We start from the raw sequence: 15559 nt of genomic DNA, 5'->3' as shown, positions 1-15559 counted from the left end.
TTCTGTGTGATGATTACCAGGTGACATATATGAAACATCCGCCGATGAGCCAAAATAATCATCATAGCCTAACATACTAGTTAATCCTAGTTTTCTTACATATCAAGCATATGCTTAGTACAAGATCTTTATACATACTTTCATTTCCACAAAAGTCCGATGCATAGTATGTCAATGTAACCCTGAAACGCTTATAACAAATTACGCGATTGGTTCACTAACCCTGACCCTTGTTGACCAAAATTCATAATCAAGAATGAAAGTCAACATTCACGTTGAAGACCTAACGAGGGAAAACGGCTTACTCTGTGTAACAGCAAGAATATAAAGAATGAAAGCAAGAAACGTAATAATCGTGCGAAGCGCACCACCAGCTATTCGGGGTTAGGTAGTGGCTTTGCTGTTTAGCAGATCATGGTGTAAAGCAAACAGTGAAGTAATCTGGGTCAACCTCAGATTTCTTGAAAAGGAGTCTCAAAGTAGCCTGACACATATCCAAAGGCCTCTCTAATCAAGCCACCACATCCCTCCAGTTATAATCTTCTATCCAACACGAAAAAAAACGCTCTGAAACACCTGATGCCAACCAATAATATTGGAAGGCACAGATACATTCTGTCGAACCACAAGTTCTGGTGAATCAAACACTTTCGAGGGCCTCCTCCCATCATCATCCTGCAGAGACGAGGACCTATCACTACACGCGCCGCTCGGTAACATCACCAAAGTTCTACAGTTAACCTCTCATTGCAGCACTTTAACAACATCAATGTGAAGCCCCACTGCGCAGGGCTTCGGTTTAGATGATCAGAGTGACAGAAGTGTTTACAATACTACTGCGAAGGCCATTGGCACTAGTACTGCGTGTATTCAAACTGAACTCTGAGCCTTTCCTATTGCTCCGAGTTCCACTAATATAGTAGTGCGCAGTGCGGACTAAGCGAAGTCATATAATTTATTCCCGAGTCCTTGAGTCTCTCATAGATCCACTGCGACCCTTATCTTAGGAGTGGGTCGTGACATTACCTCCCTCCTTTTATGCGTCTCGCCCTCGACGTGCTCTTGGCTCCGTCTCTTCTTTGTGCTCTTCCTGAGCTCTCTGGGTGCGTCCTTTGTTGTCTTCCCGGGTGAGTCCCGTGACAGTGTCGCTTCTTTGTTTACTATAAATGTAGTACTACAACCTCTTTGGGGGTTTTTAAAGGCTGTGTCCCCTTCTCTCTAGAGAGTATACCCCTATACTCTTCTTTCCACGATAGCTATCAACGATAGTATAACTAACTAAATTCCCGTAGCTACGCCCGCTACCCCTACTAAGGCATAGTATATGCGGTGTATCAACTCCATCGCGACTATCCCGACTGGCGTATGTTATAACTCCGTTGCTAGTACGAAGTGCTAGTATTGTCATTAGGCCTATTAGGCTTATATTATAGTAAGTCTCTCCTTAGCTTCTGCTAGCTTCTCTGGTGGTGTGTAGGTCGATCCTCGGCTTGATGCCGTCGCCAATGCGGTTATCCTCGCCCTCCCCCTCCGCCGCCTACCGTTACTGGAGAATTGTCGACGCGGTTTCGAAGGCTTCTGGCCGGTATAATGGGACCTGTGTTGGGTCTTTCCAAGTTGGGTGGGGAGCACGAATCCTCAGATAGACCAACAGAGGGTGTACGGCCTCGGCGAAAGTGGACGGCGAGCGGGGACGAAGCTCTTCACGAAGAAGCTCCCAGAAGACCATAAAGACCACGAAGTCTAAAAAGACCTGCACGTGCAGATTCCCTAACACGTCGGGGAGCGCAAACCCATTCCACGCGAATCTACCTAGGACCACGCGAATCCTCGCAACAAAACTCCTCCAAAGACCCAAGATAGGTCCTATTATAGCGACTAGAAGCCTTCGAAACTACGTCGACAATTCTCTAGTCACGGTAGGCGGCGGAGGGGGAGGGCGAGGCACGGTGGGAGGAGCAGTATTAGCGTTAATCGCCGAACTGAGAGCGTTCCGAGCGCTCTTAAATGCACCCAAGGCGACGGCGCGAGCGGCAGGCGTGGGGGCGAGGATAACCGCATTGGCGACGGCATCAAGCCGAGGATCGACCTACACACCACCAGAGAAGCTAGCAGAAGCTGAGGAGGTAGCTACAAAATAAACTATCTAACAATAACTATTGTAGCGCTAATACAATATCAGATCAACTTCGCAATTGCGCGGCAACACAGCCTCCTCTCAACAAACCTTACCGAGTCTAGTGATGAGCCCACATCAAGAGTGCTTCCATGTGCACATGGCGCCTAAAAACGGAGAATTTGCCCACATGCTGGTCGCAATGTAGGTCGGGCTCGCAGCGAAGGGGTTGGGTAACAATTTGGCGTTTCAGGGGCCATCGTGTGGGTTTACGATATGGCCTTCGTCCTAGGTCGAAAACTATGGCGGAAACATTGTGGGATGAAGGCCTGGGAAATATGGCAAAAAGGCGGACACACCACGGGCCTGGGCATCTTCATTACTTCGGTAAGCAGTCTGAAATAAATCCTACAGTTAGTACAACTACTCCGTAGACACAGGGGGATGCTAGGGTGTTAGGAGATGCGTGTGATTTAGGCGGAGTATCCTTTGGCCTATTATGTTCAATAAACTCTCTGATTTCACCATGTTGAAAAAGGAAACGAATATGTTAATCAGTTAAAATTTTCGACCGTTTTGCAGTTTAAGCTTCTGAGACAATCAATTAATCAAGTGGCTGTTAATCTCGGAGGAGAACCGGGATCGGTCTTCGTAGCCCGGGGACCATTACGGGCGGGGATTACGGGCGGGGACTAGCGGGGACTAGCGGGGGTCAGTGATCTCCGCTTACCCTAATTACCCTAATAGGTACTACCCATGAAAACCTTATAAAAACAGAGTCTTGGCACATAGGCTACAGAATAATTTTGAGTCCATTATGGGCGTAGATCCTTGCCCAGAATACTGAATTGAGTTCAGCCCCAATAAGTTCCTGGAGGCTCTTCAAGTCTTAGCCTACTGCTGCTTTTTGCACAAGTCACGAATTTATTGATGTCTGAGCTAAAATTTACGTATAGAATACACATTACCAATATCACCTAGCAACTTATCGTTTAAATAGGACCCAAACAGTGGACGAAAGGAATCAAAACAACCAAGTAGAATCAACAGAAACGTAGTCAACAGAGGGAGAAAGCAAAATTGACCGGCAAGGAAAGGCCGGGAACTATTCTTCCTTTCAAGCTGCCTCCCCAGTAAGATGTCACACCCGAAACACAGCTTTTCCCTTTGCCCGTCATAGTGCCTATCTTCTCCCCCACTTCTTCTTCAAAGGTCTTCCTGCAGTCTGGAAGGCCTGGATTATATACGCACCCCCTCCCTCTGGAGTTCGCTGCACAAAGAGTGCCCCCATCATAACGTAGAACACCACGACAATACCAACAAGAGCCCCCTGAAGCCCCTGCATATTTTTACCACGCGATATATACAATGAATCACCAAGGTCTTTTTGTTTCCCGGATGCAGAGGAATTAAGCAACGCATTCAGGCCCTGTAGAGAGCCGAGAACAGTCACTAGCGCGAGGGCAAGTGAGAAGGCACTCAAAGTGATTGCAATCACTAACATTACCTTGTATGACTTCTTCCTAGATGTGCCTGTGCGAGCAACGAAGAGCATAATTCCCGAGACGAAAAATAGGACGACGTGTATAAGGGGAGGTTGGAAGAAGAAGACATTCTCTTGGAGATGCTTGGCTTGTGGGAGGGTGGTGTTGAGGAAGGACTGAACGTCCGATTGAGTACTAGAAGAGGCGAGGTCCAGAGGCTCCCATAGATCTTCGCTTAGCTCTTCCCGATCTTTGCGGCGCATATTCGTGACGCAGTGGGTGAATGTTTGTGCGGAGGAATTGCCATCGGGGGAGTATGTCTCAGCTGCTTCAGTGACCGATACACATCCTCCTACATACAGTCAGTTGGGGTGAATCTTTTCCACAATCTCTGTTCATGAAGAAATTTTGATTTTTTTGTGTACTCACCGAAGTAACCCACACGAAGTGAGATATGGTTTGTCCCGTTTGTTGAGAGTTCAGCGAGGTAAATTTCATTGGCCTGTGCCGTTGTCGAGACGCAGCTAGTCATGATATAAACTGGATACCGTTAGGAACATACTGTGCCATGCGCTTTATTAAACTTACGACCCAGGACGATGGCCACCAGATAGGATATAACCGCCAGCAACACGGCACAGCATCCCGACATTTTTCCCTTTCGATTGCCTACTACTCGAACATTAGTGTCGTCCTCAAGATGTTGTAGTACAAGGGATCGTCAATTTTCTCACTTGGCTTCTCAAGGACGACCGTTTGTCTCTGTGGAACAGGCGCATATGCTGGTGCATACTGAGTTGTGCTCGGATAAGGATGAGGAGTTGCAAGGTGAGCTGCACTAGTAGATGTAGTTGACTTTTTCTTGCCAGTGGTCTTCTTTCCCGTCTTATCAGTCTTCTTTCCTGTCTTCTTTACCCCAGACTTGACCTTCTTTCGCGGAGGTGTTGAAGAGCTGGAATTCTCCATGGTGCACGGTAGGTAATGAAATGGAATAACTTCACAAGTTGTCTGTGGCCAAAGTCACGCTCAAATATGGATAAGTATAGGGCTGTTGTATGCCTTTATGTACTCCAGTTGAGCTATAGAGGCTGTCTTATTGGGTGAGTAGTAAGGGAAAAGGATACTACATTATCTACATCTCAGCCACAACCACGAAGTTTGCATGTCTTCTATCACTATCACATGGCATATCCACATCTACCTAGGAAGTTTAAGCAACCCATGTATCTCCATTAAACTACGGAGTAGTAGCGAATGCGGTTCGTCCCGAAAGCGTTTTTCCTCGTGTCCATACTTGGCAAAAAGGTGGCTTGCCGATCTTACACTTCCGTGTCCAATGGGAGAAAGCCCACTAGTCTGGATTCATGAATAATTGCAGTAGAAACTGATAATCTCATACCTTGTTTGCTTTGGTGACCCTTGGCATTGAATGTCTCACAACTGGACATAGTGCTCGTATCTTCGAAAAAGCAACATCAAAAATCAAGACTCCCCAGTGGCCAAGAAAAAGGGGCGGGATGTGGTCAGCCTCCACATATGCAGCTTAAATCTGTAGTAGGTTCGACTAGCCTTACAACCTTGGAAGTTCATACTTTTGGCCGAGTCAGCCTTGACAAAGCCCGGCCGAGTCTATGGAGTACTGGCCCTTACTATGCCACGAGCAAAAATGAGCCTATATTTAGCACTTTGTATTTTAATCTACAGTGTCATAAACGATAGAACCCAGGCTTTTCAAAAAAAATCTGATTTGCTCCTATGTATCGATACACTGTGGATAAAGAGTATTGTTGAACACACGGTAAATACATCCGAAAAAGCAAAGTCTGGATTCAAAAACACGACTCAAAAATCCTAGTCATCTCTGATGGCACCCGTTCAAGGTCAGTCACTGCCTGTAAAGTTGTGGCTGATGCCTGCAGCGCCCAACTCCTTCAAGACCCGCAGTGGCTGTGTGGGGGATATTTATGCACACGTATGGTACCTTAGGTAGCATATTGCGATTAGTGCTATCTTGCAGATATAGCACACTAATCAAATCCCGAAAAACAAGACATGCGCATTTGGCCCCCATATTTGGAAAACGGCGGGGGCTTAGCCCAGATGAGCAGTGTGATAGAACTCAATTTTGGAAGTCTATGAGGCTCAATATCAAAGTATCTCTACCCTGCCCCCGGTGCTTTTATCCCAAGATTATTCCTCTCCTTGCAGACCTCACCTTGAGGCCATAAACTCCAATTGCCACATATTCCTCCACCTGGGCATGCCCTTGTACAAGAGACTGAGATACATAACCCGTCTCTGCCAAAGGTTCAATTGGAGTTTACATACCTCCGACATTTCGCCATGTCTACATTTACCGCACCCATTCATTTCAATGGGCAAGGCTTCACCGCGAAGCTTTCACTCCAAACAAAGATTCCGAAGCCCGATAAGCACGATGAGTCTAAGGCCATTGACATTGTAGCTGTCCACGGGCTGACCCCCTGGGAGTCCTTCGCGGGTCCTTCCTTCTGGCTGCGCGATTTCATTGCAAAGGATATTCGTGGTGCTAGAGTGTTTACATTTGATTACGATTCCAAGGCAGTCTGGCTATGCGGAGCGCCATTGAAGAATATCCAAGACGTGTCCAGGGCCCTGCTTGCTGAAATAGCCGCTATCCGGGAAGGAGTCCCAGTGGCACGACCGCTAGTATTGATCTGCCATGGCTTTGGTGGTTTTATGGTTGAATCCGTGAGTCTTTTTATCACCCGACACACTCCTTCTGTGGTGAGTTGTGGCTAACACATTGTGGAACACAGTGCTTGAATGATGCCTTCACACACCTCCCAAATATAATCGATTGCACCCGGGGGATTCTGTTTCTGAGTGCACCGCAACGTACATCGCCAGAGGTCCCGTGGGAAACGCTCTTGATGCGCTGCGCGAGAGACAGCATACATCTGGGAGACGTCCAGTGGGAAGAAACCAGTGCAACTGTTCTGGGCGATATCTCCGAGGGCTTCAAGGCAAAGGCAAAGGCAGCTAAAAAGATGAAACTGCTATTCTACTACGAGGATCGTTCGACGCCTCCACAGCAGGAATGTGTGAGTTTTAGCCCCCGGGCTCTTACGCGAGGGGAGTGATGTACTGATCCTGCCTATAGAGTTTGAACGAGTACTCGGCAGCTCTTGGTCTTCGTCGCGAGAAGGTCCAGTTGATGGTCGGTTGCAGCCACCTCTCCATGGCAAGTTTCCTAAGCAGGGAGGATGAGAACTACAAAGCAATTCTCTCTGCCATCAAGAAGATCCGAAAGGCGGCATTGAGCGATACTTCTACTTTGGGATTTTCTGAATCTGGGCCGCATAATGAGCTTGAAGAAATCCAGAATCCAGGAGACATTGAGGCATACCAGGCCATGACTGTACATGCTGTCCCGAGTACTTCGGTCATGGACCAACAGAATTCCAACTTGCAGAACGCAGTTACGACTACCCACAATACGCCCAAAGTTACTCCATTCTCGCCGACGCCAATGCATGCATTTGGTACTCGTGAATCGAGCTTCAGAACATGGCCAGGTGCCATGATCACCCCTGGGCAGCCGGACCCAAATCACATCATCCATGGTGCGCCAGGGATCTCCATCTCGACCTATTCCTCTAGTCCGCAATTGGGGCAAGTTGATCCAAATCAGATGAAGATTCCCAGGCGCCCTGTTCCCCATCCACCTAGTAGGCCAATAATTGCACGAAATATGTCTGCTCCGGCTCCGATATCAAATTCCTCTGGTCACGGAATTGACCCTGTCAAGCAACACCTACAGTCAACTTTGCCACCACAAAGACCTCATTTTGCATCTGGACAATGGGGACAGGAAATACAGCACCCTCAAAACATACCCAGCAGCATTGCGCCGGTAACTACACTAGGACCAAACTCCTCTGCCAAGTCAGACACGAAGCCCAAACGGCCACACGAGGCCGGCCCTCTGAGTCCAGCACAACTACCATCAAATTCCGGAAATGCAGTACCCAGGCCACTAGCTATCCGTCAACATGTCGGTAGTGAGGGCATGTCTCCTGGTAATATTCACAGGACTGGCCAGCAAATGCACTATCCAATTACCAATGGAATACCAACCAATTCATCCCAACATATGTCCCCGCAGCCTAGTTCAAGGACCTATCAATATCCTCCAGTCAATCATCCACTTCCTACCCAGCATCCAATGGCTCATGCAACCCCAACAATGCCGAATCAAGTGAAATCCCCAAAGAAAGTGACAAAGCCGAAGGTACCCTCAGACGAGCAACGATTCAAACCTCAAAAGCTACCAGGGACCAACCCTGTGCCGCAAAAAACCTATCATCAGGATTTTTCTTCGACGCATATTCCCCCCACTCCACAGCAAGGTCTACGTGAACTGCAGCCACACCCACAGCCAAACTATACCTCACCCCCCAAGAGCCCCGGGCTCTGGAAGAGGATTTTCTCGGGTAGCAAGGGTTCGAATCCGGTCCCCACCCCAGCGGTCCATGGAGTGCCCTTAGAACCTCAAATTGCTGCGCACCAGCCGTACCAGCCATACCAGCCGTACCGGGCTCCGTCCAGACCGACCAGCTTGGGAGGCCCTGGAGCATTATCAGGATCTAAGATTAGTGCACACCAGCCATACCAGTCATACCAGCCGTATCAGCCTCCGTCCAGACCCACCGGCTTGGGGGGCCCTGGAGCACATGCGGGATCTCAAATTGGTGCACACCAGCCGTACCAGCCGTACCAGACTCCGTCCAGGCCGACCAGTTTGGGAGGCCCTGTGGCAATCTCTGGATCTCAACTTGTTGCACACCAACAGTACCAGCCGTATCAGCCTCCATCTAGACCCACCAGCTTAGGAGGCCCTGGAGCACACTGGGGGTCACAAAGCGGTCTACACCAGCCGTCTAAAGCGCCCAAAGAACTCAAAGAACCCAAAGAGCCAAAACTTCCGAAAGCTCCCAAAGAACCCAAAGCTCCCAAAGCTCCCAAGCCGTCCACACCTCCGTCCAGACCTACCAGCTTAGGAGGCCTGGCGGTACACCCAGGGCCACAAAGTGTCCCACACCACTCGCCCAAGCCGCCCAAGCCTACATCCAGGCCACGCAGCCTGGGAGGCCCTGGAGTGCACCCTGGACCGCCAAGTGGTCCGAACCAACCGTATAAGTCATACAAGCCTCCAACCAGGCCGATCAGTTTAGGAGGCCCTAAGTTACCCCTGGGATCCCATGGTGGTCCACAGCAGCCATACAAGCCATACAAGCCTCCATCCAGGCCGCCCATGTCAGGAGGCCATGGCGGACACTCAGGCCCACAGGCTGGTCCATACCAGCCGTACAAACCTGGGTCAAATGCCCACTCGTCATCGTCGCATGGTCCATTCATGCATGGTCACAACCCTAATGGTCATTTCGGCTCAGGAGAGCATCAACCTTGGGAACAGGGTAACCAGGGGGGACATGGTCATGGCTTTTATCCTGGACTAGGCCAAATTCCTGGTCACGGTGCTGGTAATGGTCCAGTCGAGCCGACAGATCCAGCTAAGCCGACAGTCCCATCTGAGCCACCGAGCCCAGTTAAACCTCCTGGTCCAGCTGAGAATACACCTCCAACCAAGCCGACAGAGCCAGCGGAACCGACTGTTCCAGCACAGTCGACAGATCCCGCTGAGTCAACTGGCCCGGTCAAGCCTCCGGGTCCAGTTGAGCCGATAGCTCCAGGTCAGCCGACAGATCCAGCGGAACCAACGGGCGAGGTGAAGCCTCCAAGTCTAGTTGATCCTGCGGATCCAGTTCAGCCGACAGATCCAGCTAAGCCACAAGGTCTAGTTGATCCTACAGGTCCATCTGATCCAACAGTCCCGGTCAGCACTACGGGTCCAGTCGGGGTGACAGATCCAGCTCAACTGGTAGATTCAGCTAGGCCACGAGGTCCGGTTTATCCTACACATCCAGTTCAGCCGACTGATCCAGCTCAGACAAGAAGTCTAGTTGATCCTACAGATCTTTCTAGGCCAATATTCCCGGTCGGCCCTGTAGGTCCAGTCCAGCCAACAGATCCAGTCCAGCCGACATACCCAGCTCAGCCAAGAGATCTCTTTGAGCCTACAGGTCCAGTCCAGCCAACAGACCCAGCTAGGCCAGTAGGTCTGGCCAATTCTACAGGTCTAACAGGTCCGGTCGGCCCTGCAAGTGCAGTTAATCCTGCATGGCCAGCCCAGTCGACGGCTCCAGTCGGATACGCAAGCCCTATTTGGTCGGCAGCACCCGGGTTTCCTCATACTGAGAATAATGGGCAGGTCTGGAACCCTGGTCACAGTCAAGATCAGACCCATCAGTCCCAGAGCCAGAGCAGTAGAGGTGGAAATGTTGCCGCTGGCCTTGCGGGTCTGGCTATAGGAGGGGCTGGTGCGGCTATTCTAATGGCCTCCATGAACCAAAGCGACGATGGTGAGGACGATGATAGTGATGATGAAGAGGGGGAACACAATGGCGAAGGGGATAGTGACGATTCTGAGGACAGTGATGAAGGAGAAGACAGTGATCAAGCTGAGGACAGTGACGAAGCTGAAGACAGTGATCAAGCTGAGGACAGTGACCAGGCTGAGGACAGTGACCAGACTGAGGACAGTGACGAAGCTGAAGATAGCGACGAAGCTGAGGACAGTGATGAAGCTGATGACAGTGATGAAGCTGAGGACAGTGACCAGGCTGAGGACAGTGACGAATCTGAAGATAGCGACGAAGCTGAAGATAGCGATGAAGCTGAAGATAGCGACGAAGCTGAAGACAGTGATGAAGCTGAGGACAGTGACCAGGCTGAGGATAGTGACGAAGCTGAAGATAGCGACGAAGCTGAAGACAGTGACCAGGCTGAAGACAGTGAAGCTGAGGATAGTTGTGAAGGCGAGGAGAGCGACGAAGAGGTGGAAGATAGCAGTGAGGAAGAGGAAGACGAGTATGCTCACAGCTTTGATGAAGATGATGATGACGGAGACGGCTATGATTCAGACTATTGATTTACCTTTTGATCTGATATGAAGCATCAGAGTACACAATTGATTTCAACCCAAGGAGTCTCAATAAATTGTTAATCATTTTAAGATTATAGCTATAAATTACGGGTATACTTCGCTCCCTTTTTTATGGAATTCAAGATTCAATGTTGCCCGTTAGGGCATGTAGATAACACTATGCTGGCAAGCTCTCTTGGACAACGTTCCACAAACGGCAAGAGGAACCTCTCACCAAAGCAAACGTTAAGAAATACTCGGTGGATACGAAGGAGTTTCTACGGACAAACCTCTTAGGAATTGATAGGCACTCAAATAGACAGAAGAGATTTAGGAGAATGAGAATGTGTAATATGTAGATCTTCTGTAGTTTAACTTCTTCACCGTCTATTAGGAGCTTTAGGGCTGTGCTTGTGAGACAAATTTGGCTAGGCAGACCTGCATGAAGCTGACACTTCAGCCGCGAAAACCTCGCCCCCGCCATGAATTCAACTTCCCTCTCCCTTAATTTTTTTTTCTTGCCTCTACTTACAGTGGTAATTATATTCAGTAAAATAATGATCCCCCCAAAAATAGCCAGTCTATCAGACTGGGGCCCATTCCAGCTCGATGCACTTGGTCTATTGACCATTTTCGGTGCCAAAGAGATGAACATCGCGACTGGGAATTTAGTTCAGAGCTCCGTGACTGAATGGCTCCCTATTCTTGGATCTTACACCGTGGCAAATAACGACATCACCAAGCCAGAGCCAGGATATGTTTTATACAACATTACTGATGGGATCATGGCAACTGATGTCTCCGCCTGGTTTACACGCTGGATCTCGACATTCCCTCTGACATACACCGCCACGACTATCCGATTAAAAGTTGAAAACAAGCAATTACCCATCGTGCGCCAAGCAATTTCCATCACTATTGGGCTTTCAGTTATTGGTTTGTTGTTGAGCATGGCAATAGTAACGGCAGATGCATGGGGCATTGCGAACGTCGCTTCCATGGCCGTCTCAGTCATTTCCCGCCAATTTATAGTCGCCCGTCTTCGGTCTTCTATCGACCACACCATCCAGTCCCTAAAGGACGATCCCGGACAAGATGTGAAGGTCTTCATGACCCTGCCTGATGGCAAGGCGGTCACAATCTTAGGCCCGCGTTCGATAGTTGTCAGCTGCTTGTTGACTGAAGCGCAGCCTACCCGACCGCAGTCTTATTATGTGATGCGGATGGCTTCATGGGCTGCATTTGGTGCGCATGCCATCACGCTCGGCATGAGCGATCTCTTCAACCAGATTTTGACCGTCGTTATTCTTCTTCTGGCGACTTATCTGACGGCGACACATGTTGGAGGTTGTCGAGAGGCGATTGGTGCTCGATTATATCTTGATGTTGATATGGGAGACCCGGGTTTGCCCCGTGGTGCGGCTTATTCGAGGCTGGAAATGTCAACTACGGAAGAGAATTGCATGGTTCACTGGAGTATGATGCCCCAACGGTCGAATGTATGGTGGTGGGATAGATATAAACGACTATATTCAACCAGTCAGACTTTTATCACGAAGGAGATGGAAGGGAACCCAAAAACACGGAAATCTGGTAAAGATAACTCTCACAATGTTTAACGACGTGCTACGACTATGTTTTTCTGGCCTTTATTTTGGATAATCATCGCTGATTCTGTTGTTTTTGTCTTTTAATAGTTATATACTAGTGATCTCATTCCTCCATGCCATCTATGCCAATTGCGTCTAGTATAGGCACATTAGTACATAATAGATTATCACGAGTAGATTCATATTCTAACAAATAGCTACCTATAAAACTTGCCTGTATGTGCCATTCTTGTTGTATAGAAGAGGTAATACGCATTACATGGAGGTAGAAGATCCAATCGAGTAGCAAGGCTAAATTTTGATTAATCCCGGGATATCTTGACTTAACCCAAAAGGATATGACCCCCACGGATGAGGCCCAGACTCCACGAAGTTCACGCTAAGGGCTAGTGTGCAGACTACACATGATTCAGGGGTGGCTGAGCAATCTGCAAATAAGAAAATACTGTAAGATGCCCGAACAACATCCATGCATGTGAGCCTTCCCAAATCCTCAAATACAACCACCCTATCTCGTATTAAGAGGCTGAATACTTTGGAAATGAGCCAAGGCTGACAGATACCAAGGACTACCTACCTGTCTAGTGCCCCAGCCTTGCCTAATTGTGTCAAGAGAAAGACCCTTTTTTTTCCAATAATTGCCGCCCGAAACGCTCCCTAAGCTACTTAGCCTCCCTGGGTAGTTTGCGGGGAGCGGGCCGACACGACATATAACTAGAAGACACAATATCGTTCTATGGAGTCTTCAGACTCATTTCATGGTTATAACTGTGCATTCTCGAATCAAGCTCCCATACATATCTCTACAACATTAATTCCAACACCAGACATGTCCGGTCAGGAAAACACAAACAGCGGTCCCCCGCCAGGCTCAGCAGAGTTCCTCGCATCCCTACTGTTCGAAAGCCTCGACTTTAGCTGCCCGCACTCCCCAAAGCTAGTACCGGGAATTCCAAGCAAGATTCCCCCTCGACTAGGTTTCTTCCATTGTACCGACGAAGATCTCTCATACATCGACACCAACAAATTATGCCTCGACTGCTACAACGCAGCCGTTCCAAGCGGTTTTCTCTGCTGGTCAGCGTTCTACGCAAAGAAAGGGAGAAACGTATTCACCTCAGATGAGGAATACAAATCAGGCGAGCCAACTCGCGGTAATGGAGAATTCTTTCCACGCCAACTCCAGGCAGGCAGAGAGGCATTTTTCAGAAAAGCGGAACCGAGGCCAAGGGCAGGCACAAAGGCGGCTCAGTTATTAGGTGATTTGGATTTCGATCCCAGATCACCCGCGTATGATAAGCGGGTTCCATCTCTGCCACCGAATGAAGACACGAGAGCTGTCTGGAGGTTTTTCCAACATGCAAAGAAGCCGTTTTATATTGACATTGTGCATATTTCGCCTCCGTGGAGAGGCGATCTGGGAGGGGAGGCTCAGGATGCGGAGGACGCCCGTGTGGGGACGGCCAATGCCGCTGCTTACTTGGGTGCTGCGCATGTTGTTCAAGCTGTGGCTGATGGCGGATACGGGCCCTATAGTGTTGTGGAGCAGCGCTTAGGTTCATACGGCACGTATCGGCTTCTCAGTTTGGGGCCATGGACTTCTGATCCAGCTGACGAGGAGGCTTTGGATCCTTTTGAGGAAATGGAGGATGAGGAGGGAGACACAGAACCCTTTGATAGAACGGTATGTTTTCATCAAGGTCAATAAGTTCAGATCACTAATCTGCTCATAAAGAGAGCTGTTGAAGTGCACCCCGCGTTCTATCCATACCAGGGAATAGGTGCATATCAAGGAAGTGCGTTTATGTTATTTCCCAGTCAGGAAAAATGTGATGAGGTCAATCAAGAAGCCATTGGAATGGTCTTACCTCCTACCGCGGACGAGCAGCTAAGACGCGATTATGAAAAAGAACTACCGCAAAACCCCTCAGGAATCCTGCTTCCTCCGGGATACGCAAGTTCGGACCCTCCGGAGGATGTCCAATCTGATACCCCACTACCAAGGATGTCAGACGTTGAACCCGTCAGATGGGCTGACGCCGAAAGGACGGCTTATGAGAAAGGACAGGGCCTCGAAGGTGTCGAAGTTGGAAGCGCGTACCCTGTTGAATCAGTCGCGGGATTTGACATGAAAAGGCCGAGATTCATGTTGAAGCCCATGTACAAGCAGAGTTCACATGGAATCAGGAGCGATGGTAGCCTTGCTGCGGACCCTAACGACTTCAGCGGCAATGGGCTAAATCGTCTTCCCCTCGAGTGCAGAATGGGTAGTTGTGAGGAATGCCCTGATCGAAAGGGATACGAGGAGCTCAACAAAACACTTAAAGCATTAGGAATAAGAGGGTTTCGTGATCATGGGAAATCTACCTTCGTCAAAAGACCACAACAACCACTTGATCGGGAGCTATGGAGACCATACCTCACACTAGAAGACCACAAGCCAACTTTCGCCAATACCCTCTCCGACGAAGATAGTGATCTTATCTTGCAAGCACTATCACCTCCAAGACGCCCTGTTCAGACGGGGATATTCCAATATCCAAGATCTTGGTACTTGGCGAATGGGTAGGCATTGCTCTCAACAGTAACAATTCATATAATGACACTGACACCACGCTCCTAGAGTTCAACCACCTGACACCGAGGCAGATGAGCTCATATATGGTACGGATGACGATGAGAGGCAAGAGCAACAAAATCAACAAATACCGTCTCTTTTCAATGATGAAGACACGGATAGCGACGATAGTGACGACGAGGACAATGATCTCGGTCACGACAACAACAATGGAAATAACGGCATTGAAGAGATTGAGAGTGAGGATAGCGATGGAAATGAGGAAGGCATGAGCAGCGAGGATGAGGAGAGTAGCGACGATGACAACGAAAGCGAGGATGAGGATGAGAGTGACGACGAGAATGACAATGACAGTGAAGATGACAGTGACAATGAGGACGACAGTGTCAACGATGATGAGAGTGGCGACGAGGATGGGGGCAATGATGAAGACAAGAGTGACGATGACGATAATACCTACAACAACGACACTCATCATTCCCCAAGAGTAACCTCCTCGTTGGTTGCTTAGATTCTACCAATTGTCAGTTCGGGCTACAACATGAAGAGTTATTCCCCATCCATTTGCCCTTAGGGCACTCACACTGAATTTGCGGCTCCTAATATACCAAGTCTAATGCCATCTTTGCTCTTCTCGGTCTTCGGTAGATTGCATACCCAGTAGGCACGGAACCTACTAATACACGAAACTTCTTATAATATAGCAGGAGGGTATACAGTCCATTATTTACAGTGCAACTGGAA

The 15559-nt window shown here is 48.9% G+C and overlaps 4 protein-coding genes across 4 annotated transcripts; 3 read left to right on the top strand and 1 right to left on the bottom strand.

Annotated features, from left to right (window-relative positions):
* Positions 1 to 3299: 3299 nt before the first annotated feature.
* Positions 3300 to 4566, bottom strand: PGRI_049820 (uncharacterized protein; the record flags this gene model as incomplete). The annotated part of the gene is made up of 4 exons (XM_040792695.1): positions 3300 to 3952; positions 4030 to 4140; positions 4189 to 4272; positions 4335 to 4566. The coding sequence occupies 4 exons, from the start codon at positions 4564 to 4566 to the stop codon at positions 3300 to 3302; spliced, it is 1080 nt and encodes a 359-aa protein (XP_040644662.1).
* A 1377-nt stretch (positions 4567 to 5943) lies between these two features.
* PGRI_049810 (alpha/beta hydrolase) lies at positions 5944 to 10633 on the top strand (the record flags this gene model as incomplete). The annotated part of the gene is made up of 3 exons (XM_040792694.1): positions 5944 to 6330; positions 6399 to 6683; positions 6743 to 10633. 3 exons carry the CDS (start codon positions 5944 to 5946, stop codon positions 10631 to 10633), a joined length of 4563 nt encoding a protein of 1520 aa, XP_040644661.1.
* Positions 10634 to 11184: 551 nt separating this feature from the next.
* Positions 11185 to 12246, top strand: PGRI_049800 (uncharacterized protein; the record flags this gene model as incomplete). Its single annotated transcript, XM_040792693.1, has 1 exon — positions 11185 to 12246. One exon carries the CDS (start codon positions 11185 to 11187, stop codon positions 12244 to 12246), a length of 1062 nt encoding a protein of 353 aa, XP_040644660.1.
* Positions 12247 to 13066: 820 nt separating this feature from the next.
* Positions 13067 to 15326, top strand: PGRI_049790 (uncharacterized protein; the record flags this gene model as incomplete). The annotated part of the gene is made up of 3 exons (XM_040792692.1): positions 13067 to 13921; positions 13973 to 14802; positions 14861 to 15326. 3 exons carry the CDS (start codon positions 13067 to 13069, stop codon positions 15324 to 15326), a joined length of 2151 nt encoding a protein of 716 aa, XP_040644659.1.
* Positions 15327 to 15559: the final 233 nt, after the last annotated feature.

The sequence above is a fragment of the Penicillium griseofulvum genome (genome assembly GCF_001561935.1).
Source record: "Penicillium griseofulvum strain PG3 chromosome Unknown contig_84, whole genome shotgun sequence".
NCBI lineage: Eukaryota > Fungi > Ascomycota > Eurotiomycetes > Eurotiales > Aspergillaceae > Penicillium > Penicillium griseofulvum.
The sequence above is the reverse complement of the archived record's forward strand: the minus strand, read 5'-3'. Positions and strand labels throughout refer to the sequence as shown.